The following is a 9,466-nucleotide window of genomic DNA, read 5'->3' on the forward strand; positions in this document are numbered from 1 at the left end:
AAAAATTATTAGCACAATTCATCTAAAATGTAACTAATAAAAGTTGTACTCTTTTCAATGTACTTCTTGGTGTTATGACATTTTTATCAAAGTAAAAACTTATAATTGAATGATAAAGGTATGATATAGCTCTTCATGAAATATAATAAGGAAATGAAAAAAAAAATCATCTTCTAATAATGGTTTAAAGACTAAATGCTAGTCTAACCTAGAAAAAGATAGTATCTGTGTCTATCTTCATTCACTTTTTTCATTATTAAGCTTTTGGAAAAATGTTACTTTTTATATGTACAATTTCAATTTATATATTAAAACTATACGATATAAATAAAATAAATAAAATAATCAAAATACAAAATCTAAGAAAGTATATTTTAATGTAATATAAATTTATAAAACTTTATAAGATAAGGTTGGTACCAATTTATATGTAAATTTGTCTAACAAATCACTTATAAATATTTAAATACACTGTCAAAATGTTTATGTCTATATGTTAGAGATTAGAAATAAATAAATGTAAATTTTATCTTTTTTATGTAAAATTGAATTAATTTTAAAATATGTTTTTTAAAATAAATAATTCATTAAATACCACATAAGAAAAGGACTTTAACATGTGTGATAGTTAAAAACCAAAAATTACCATTTTGAGAGTATGAAATTGAGATATGAAATAATCATCAACTTGAAAGTTTATTTTAGATGTTAATTTTTGGAATAAATGTTCATTTTGACCTTTAGTTTGATTATGTGTAGAATCAATAAGTTATTTTAATCTAATTTTAAAAAAACTAATACAAAATTATAATTTTATATTATATTTAGATATAATAAGAAAATGCATCTTGGTCACATCCATGTATCTATTATCATCATCACCATCTTGAATTTGAATGGTGCGTAATGGCATTAGATATCATCATGATAACTTTGAATATATATGGCATAAACACTAGCATGCGGGTACAAATGATCTTGATGTTAATAATAGGTTACATTCACATTAAATTTAAATTTCTATGCACTTAAATATCCTGTGATATCAAATTCTTCATTAAATAACCAATGAAAAGTATAAGCTGTGAATTATTAAGATAGTTATTTATAATATATTAGTAAGCTAAAACAGACTTTCTTTCCATACCTAGTAAAAATATAATGTTTTTTAATCTTAAGTTTTAGTGTATTTTAAAGTAACTTAGAATGAAGTATTAGTAGTGATGCTTCAAGATGATTATTAAAGTAATGTTATATATATTAGTGCACAAACTATGATGTAAAAGAGTAGTGGCATGGAGAACAAAGGAATAGACAAGTGGTGATTACAAGAAGCAACAAGTTTTTGTTGTCTTCCAACTCTTGACACATTATAAATCATTATCGTAGCAGCAAGTTTTTGTCGTCCATAAACCACAAAGAATCTTATAATTTACAATCCATTTTTCATTCCCTTATGATTTTTTGCCCATGTATCACAAATCATTTCAATTACAAATGAATAATAATAATAAGTTAGAAGAGGACTCTATTGTATTTTATTGACCACACTTTTATCTTGGGGTTATAGTAATTACTGTAGAGGGTATGTTTGTGAGACTTTATTGTAATCCCTTGATCTGCAAGCAAATGTTTCAGAAAAAATTATCCCATCCATTAAGTGTGTGAAGCTGTATTCAACTAGTAAGTAAAAAAGTAGATGCAGCAATGCAACAATAATGACTAAGGATTATGTCTGAGGATTATCAAGTAAAAGGATTTCAAAACTAGCAAGTAAAAGGTTGATAATGATTTAATGGAGAGGAAACTAATAAAATTAGGAAAGGAATCTGCTATGCTTCCTGCAGCCTAGTTATATTGGAAACTTTAAGGAGTTGAGTCCACTCAAATACAATAAATGCTTCTTTCATGGTCTGTTCTTTGTTTCTTTCTCTGTTGTTGGGGACCAAACACTTTAAATACACCACCAATTTTCGACCACAACATATTGATGTTTGTGCCCAATTAATTTAGTCCAAGAAAGTTCACGTGACCCAGCTCACTCCCACTCTTCAAAATTTTCACAGTTTTGATATATATTTTTTGTAATTTTGTGTAGAATCCCAATAACTTCTTTTCATGTGTTTGGAGGAGACTCATTCAAATTTGAAGTCCTTTTCGTTTTTACCAGTAGCACCGTTCCTGCTTGACAAATAGCCGATGCAGCAGGGCACAAACAAGAAATTAATCCAGTGAAACAACGAGCAAGAAACAACGCATTTTAATCCAGTGAAGAAAATTCTGGAGACCTTTTTACTTTCTATCTGAGCAAGAAATTAAACAAGTCTGAATACTATTTATATATGATTGCATCACTAAAATCAATGCATCTCATATCTTGCTTTCACATCCAATGTTAGATTATTTTGAATATTTGATCAATGTTTTGATAAGTATTAGTATAGATTCAGACGTGCTACTCGAGAACATATTTTGAGGGCTTTCAATCAGAACCATCTACTATAAGCCAATCATTCAAAACATCAAGGAAAAGTGAGCTCATTGCTTCATAAGGTTGCTTAATAATCAGAGACATGCAGTGCGTAATGAATATTAGGCTGACAAATTAATATATTTAGTAAAATAAATCATCTAAATTTCATAATAAAATAAAAGGTCGACAAGAAACAGAAACAATGCGTCCTTTCTCGCGAATATATTTAGTAAAATAAATCATCTAAATTTCATAATAAAATAAAAGGTCGACAAGAAACAGAAACAATGCGTCCTTTCTCGCGAATATATGACCTCGTGATTTCCTCTAGAAATGTACCCTGTATATGAACTTTTCGAGCACACACCAATCTAAAAGCTACATCATCACTTGTAAAATTCGAAGTCGGTATCGGGCTTCTTCACGTTTGTCCTATAACCCTTCTCAAAGTCCTTTGGCAATATGACATATCTATTCTTACGAACAGCATGCATTCCAGCTTCTTGACAAATAGCTGCTATCTGCAGGCACCAACAATCATCAAATAATAAGTTTGTAAACTCTAATCCAAACATGGAATTTTATTCTTCAATAAAATAGTTTTTAAGCTTGAAGAACAGGTCCTCCAAAAACATTGTCTTTCTCACAGTAATAACAATTGTCCTCTCGTAGTTCTCCTTTCTTACACATTTTATTTCGAAAATTGAGGACTAGTTACTATCTTCAACTCTGTTCCACTATTTACCCATGGAATAATGTCATTGTGCTAGTCAATTAATGTAAATAAACATTAAATAAAGAGACGTGATATGATATTTTAATAATGAACATAAGTTTTCAGTTAGATGGAACCAGTTTTTAAGGAAGTTAGTTATTTGGTATGGTTCTAAAAGAAGCCGCCAACCAAAACCTTTATGTTTCTCAATATTTGCTTCAAGCCTTCCAATCAAGATGATATTGGCACAAATAGTCAGAGAAACAATAAACTTTAAAAGCTCAATAGTCAGAGAAATGATCATAAAACTAATAACAAGCATTCCGACATAAATATTGGCACAAAAATTATAGGACAGTATAAACAAACCTCAGCTGCACTGATTTTGTCAGGACGGGAAACATAATCCTCCAGGTCTACCTCGTCACTCAAGTTCATCTTGGCTGTGCAAACCTGACCAGACCATCAAATAATAGAGTTAGCAATTGGCTGAAAATAAACAAATTAACATTTTCAAGATACTGCAAGACAATGAAATTTCTCACTCATAATATAAAACGTCCAATAAGCATGAATTCCATCACATTATGAAAGAAAAGTATATAAAATAACCGAAAAGACTTGCCTGAAATACAAGCCTCTTCTGCCGTCGATCAGGCAAAGGAAACTCAATTTTACGATCAAGCCTTCCAGGACGCAGAAGAGCAGGGTCCAAAGTGTCTGCTCTATTAGTTGCCATTATGACTTTAACATTAACTGTTTGATCAAAACCATCCATCTGAAGAAAAGACAGGGGTAAGTACCACCTTCAGTGAAAATCTGAACTCACAGAATGTAATCAAGCCAAATAGCCACAGGTCAAGAGATAAACAAAAACTAATTCACCACAGGTCCTGAGATCCTACTAAGCATAGAACACAACATACTCAAAGCACCTAATAGAAATATTATTCATAGATACCTGATTTAAAAGTTCCATAAGGATACGCTGTACTTCTCTGTCAGCTCCAGTTTGGGCATCAAATCTAGCAGTGGCTATTGCATCAACCTCATCAATAAATATAATTGCAGGGGCATTCTCTTTTGCAAGACGAAATACATCACGAACCATTCTTGGACCCTGAAACATAAATATAAGGGAAGATTCGAAGAAATTACAGCAAGCCATTGATTAAAACATATACAATCCATGAACTTCAAACTCAGGAAATTTGAGGAACAACATCAATTAAAAACGTTGTCCAGAATCAAAATACCATTGAAATCCCAATGAAAAATATAATCCCCATATTTGAAGCATAACTGAATAGCATGAGTAGTTACAAATTGGAAAACCAGATTTCCCAAAAGAAACTAAGGTAGGAAAGCTACAACACTGTCAACATAACATCCAAATGCTGATGACTTAAAAAACATACCTCACCAAGATACTTCTGCACGAATTCAGATCCCACAACCCTGATGAAGGCAGCAGTGGTGTGATTAGCAACAGCCTTGGCAAGCATTGTTTTGCCAGTGCCAGGGGGTCCATACAGCAATACACCACGAGGAGGGTCAATACCAATTTGCTTGTATAGTTCATGATGTGTAAGAGGTAGCTCCACAGCCTCACGGATTTCCTGTTTCTGGATATCACATCCTCCAATGTCCTAAAAACAGAATGATGGCACAAAATTTTCAGTGTCAATATAAACATCTTGGGACCTCAAAAAAATACAGCACATAATTTAATAAACGTCTAATCATTAATATGCTTAACATAACATCCATATGCTTAAAATATAACATCACATTTCTAGAATCAAAGCTTCATAGTTAACAAACAACCCCAAGTGTATTTATGGGTTTCATTAATTAAGTCTTGAAGTTAGGAAAAAATAAAAATCTTAAATTGCAATGACTAAACCAAGACACTTCAATTCCTCTAAAAGGCTTCCAGTTAAAACATTCTCCAACATCCTCGAAGAGGCCAAGTCGCTTTCTAGATGTTTAATGATAGAGCAACCCTCACCCAGAAATCAAAGCAAAGTCCATGACCTAGTTATCATGTCTTAGATTTATACCACAAGACACAGAAGCTATGAAGCCTAGACACCAGCACTGCAACACTTAATCTCCAAATTGTATGGCAAATTGATATGGATACATACATACAAATTGGTTTATATATTCAAAATCATTTAAAAAAAAGTTAACCAAATATAACAATATAAACATATTGTTGCCGGATACAAGAATGGATATAATCCATCCATCTAAAATCCAGAAAGAAAAAAGAGAATCTATTTCATTTACAACATTTCACCCCTTCTTCATCATGATTGCTGAAAAAGACACCTCTAGCTAAGGTTCATCTAAAGACAAATTAACAACTTTAAAAATTCCACAATGAAAGAATTCATGAAACGACAATTAATAAAAACGTTCATAGCAAAAGTAATACGTACATAATCTAGTCTAGATACCTGATTACATAGGATCTCCTCCTTATTTCTATAATTACAAGAGAAACTTACACAATAACAAAAAGTCATTGTGTATGGCCTAATTAACGCTATGAGAGAGTTGTGCTGGAGTCGCAAAAATCATTTTTTAAATTTCACATTTTAACAAGTGTCTGATGCGTGTGAATGTTGAATACAGGGCCACCCCTTTGAAGAGTTGTGCTGTGTCCGTGCTTCATGGAGAATAGTAATAGCAATAACTAAACCCTATATGCTTCAGCCATTCCATTTTAAATCACATGCAATTCACGCTGCAGATTTAAGAACATTCTTCTAATCTTAAATGGCAATGACTAAAAAACATTTTATTTCATTTAAAAACTCAAGACTTTCATTTTTAAAAGGCTTCTATTTAAAACATTGTTCAACACCCTTGAAGAGGCTAAGTAGCTTTCTAGCTGTTTAATAGTAGAGCAACACTCACTACCAGAAGTAGTAACAGTGGTAACTCAAACCCCACATGCTCCAGCCATTCCATTTTAAATCACATCCAATCCAGAACACCACCACCAACTTTTACTCCATACAGAAATTAACCTCCTCAAAAAACATAAAAGCCATAGGACAAAATTATCTTCAAGGCTTTAAAACTACAATTTCGTTCACGATATCAAGTTACTGAGGGTGTCTGCTGCTACTGCAACAGTTACCTCATAAGCCACATTTGTTCACAATTTCCCACAATATCAAGAAACCATAAAAGCTATCCACAATATCTATAAACTATCAAAACTACCAGCAATTTTCCACTATAGAAACTAATCACATTATCAAGTCCCACTTTATCAAGAAACTATCGAAACTACCCCCAATTTCCCACTAATGAAAAACAAACCGCAATATCAAGTCCCATAATTTCAAGAAACTAACAAGATTGTCTGCAGTTTCCCACTATCAAGAAAATGATCACCATATCAAGAAACCCCATATACAAAACCTGAGTTTTCCTTTGGCTGAAAGAAAGCTCAACCAATCCCTAACTTAAAAACCAATTAAATATTTCCAATCAACCCAAACTCGCATTAGAAAAAACAAACCCTAATCAAGAGGCAACCGAAAATAAAACAAGAACCCAATTCAGCATTAAGGAGCAACGTAGCCTAGAAAACCCTAATCAAATCGCAAAGGATAATCGAAAGAAAAGGAAACCACTCGAGCACTAGCCAAAAAACCTAGGTATCATCATTCATCGAAACTTGGCAAGTGAAAACGACAAAAACGTAATGAAACTGACATTATAAGTGACGTCGGGCTTCTCAGATTGACTGAGGAGCGAAATACTGGAATCAGCCTCCGGCGGAAGGACGTCGACGAGTGCGTTGGAGTGGCGGTGGAGCGCAACGGAGGCAGAGGGTTTGAGAAGCTCGCGGTTGATCGTGCTGAGGATCCGTACGTAGTAGTTGGATCCGGTGGTTGATCCGACGATGCCGTTGTTCTGGTCCACCATCTCCATGAACTGGCCAATCACTAGCGGCACCGACTGGATCCGCTTCACCTCCTCCTGCGCCCGCAGCAACTCGCGCTTCAGATTCTTCTGCTCGTCCTTTACGTACTCCTCCTGAATATCGATGAACTCGAGCTGGCGCTGGAGAGACTTGAGGCGGCTGTAGAGGTCGTCCTCGTCTGTTTCGCCGCCACCAAAGCCGCCCTGGAGGTAGTCAGATTTTGTCGCCGGGAACGATGGTGGTGGCTCCGACGAGGGTTTTGGGTCCAATACCATAGCTGAGGAACCCATAGATGAGAATTTGGGGGAATAGGGTTTGTAGTGGAAAATGGGAACCGAATCGAATGGGATGGAACGAAGTGAAATGTGTTCAACTTGTTGGAGTTTTTCCTTTTTGGGTTTTAATAAAAAAGTGTAACGACTAAAATGGCCTTCTTGGCGTGTCACCGAAGAAAAGAAATTCTTCAATTGGACTTGGGCCTCGTTATTACTCAGCGAACGAAATGGGATTCGGTGTTGCTCCCTCCCCCTCCTCAACCTTCTAAAACAAAAGTTTAATGGCAAAAATAATTCTTTTTTATTTTTAACCCTATTTATTTACTTTAAACTCAAACCTTATCTTTTTATCCATTTTTATTTTTCATTCAGTCTCACTTCTCAACTCTCCTCTCTCTTTTTAGATTTTCATCCCCAATTCCACCGTATCCGTTTGTTCTAATTACAAAAATATTAATATAATAAAATTATATATAATTAAAATAATAAATAATTTTTTATATAATTATAAAATTGTTAAAGAATACAAAAACCACATATAAAAAATATATATTATACAAAAACATCAAAACAAAAAACTAATTATATATAACTGCAAAATACAAAAAAAAATATAAATATAAACTAATAACAATAAAAATCTTCAAAAATACATTATTAAAATACATCAAAAATATATTCAAAAATAATACATCAAAACATATATCAATTACATTATTAAAATATCTCCAAAATTAATATAAAAAATAAACTAATAAAAATAAACTGGAAAATAAACATGTAACTTAAAATGGATGTGAGCATCCATTAATGGATGTCAACATCCGTTTAAGGAAAAATGGATATCGACATCCGTTTTCCCTTAAACGGATGTTGACATCCGTTGAGGGATGCTCACATCCGTTTAAAGATTATACGTTTATTTTTTGAGGGTTTATTACGCACCTTCACGACGAATCCTTCAAGCACCACCATACACCGATCTTGACACGACTGATCAATTGTTTCCACCACCACTTGCAATCTCTCACTAAGCACACCAGCTAATGAAAGTCCATCACACTCTGAGACCACAATTCTATCACAATTAAAGAATGAGAGGAAGAAGTGGAACGTGAAAAAGAGGAAGAAGAGCACAATGAAACAATGAGGGGACGGACGATAAAGAGGAAGAAGAGTTGCCGCTGCATACATGTAGAGGATTGGAGTGGGTAGATGTTAAAAAATATTAACCCTAAAATTTTACTAAAGGTAAAATAGGAATGGGAAAATAAAGAGAGGGTAAAACATGAATGGGTGGTGGAGGGAGCAAGGGGTGGCGGTGGAGGGAACAACACCCAATAGGATTGGACTAAAAAGAAAAATAAAAGATACAATAGTTTGTTGGGACTTCTCCCTACACTTATAAGGTTTTTCCCTACACCTATAAATATTCTCTTAATGTCTAAACTATCATTTTGACAATGGTAAACTTTTTTTCTTTCTCTCCTACAATTACTTCATCCACTTTTTATTAACCTAAACCTAATGTCGCACTTCCCACTTAAGATATCAAAATTTAGTTTAGAAACTCATTAAATTTTGACATGCAACAGTTTTTAAAATCAAGTTAAGGAACTTAACGGGTTTTAAAGTTTGATTAAAAAACGCAACAAGTTTCAAATTTTGGTTAAGATAGTAATTGAATTTCAAAATTTGTTTATGAAACTCAAAAGATGATCAGATTGTGTAGAAGAACGGAGACGATAAAAACCATGTGATTCACATATGGTGTCAATCACTTGTCTCGAACTCCGATTTTGTAAACAAACAATATTTATTAAAAGAAATAACACAATCAAGAGAATGAGTTAGACGACTAATGAATAATAAGTTAAAATGAGACCTCGAGACATAAAGAACATTATTAGCGGATAAAAAAAGGAAAAATGTTAGCATTTTCTATACCATGAGAAAAAAAATTTAATTCATCTGTCATTGTACAAAAGGTAAAGGATCTAGAAAGGATAAAGAGGAAAATAAATATTTGTTACCAATAATGTGATGATTTGTTG

At 33.2% G+C, this 9,466-nt stretch overlaps 1 protein-coding gene across 1 annotated transcript; it reads right to left on the minus strand.

Annotated features, from left to right (window-relative positions):
* Nucleotides 1–2,669: 2,669 nt before the first annotated feature.
* Nucleotides 2,670–7,527, minus strand: RPT3 (regulatory particle triple-A ATPase 3). The gene is made up of 6 exons (XM_047302064.2): nt 6,927–7,527; nt 4,607–4,837; nt 4,150–4,308; nt 3,814–3,966; nt 3,558–3,641; nt 2,670–2,994 (listed from the first exon to the last, which is right to left on the minus strand). The coding sequence occupies exons 1-6, from the start codon at nt 7,425–7,427 to the stop codon at nt 2,860–2,862; spliced, it is 1,263 nt and encodes a 420-aa protein (XP_047158020.1). The 5' UTR covers nt 7,428–7,527; the 3' UTR covers nt 2,670–2,859.
* Nucleotides 7,528–9,466: the final 1,939 nt, after the last annotated feature.

The sequence above is a fragment of the Vigna umbellata genome, chromosome 5, assembly GCF_029865625.1.
Source record: "Vigna umbellata cultivar VRB3 chromosome 5, Vumbellata_1.0, whole genome shotgun sequence".
In the NCBI taxonomy this organism is placed as follows: domain Eukaryota; kingdom Viridiplantae; phylum Streptophyta; class Magnoliopsida; order Fabales; family Fabaceae; genus Vigna; species Vigna umbellata.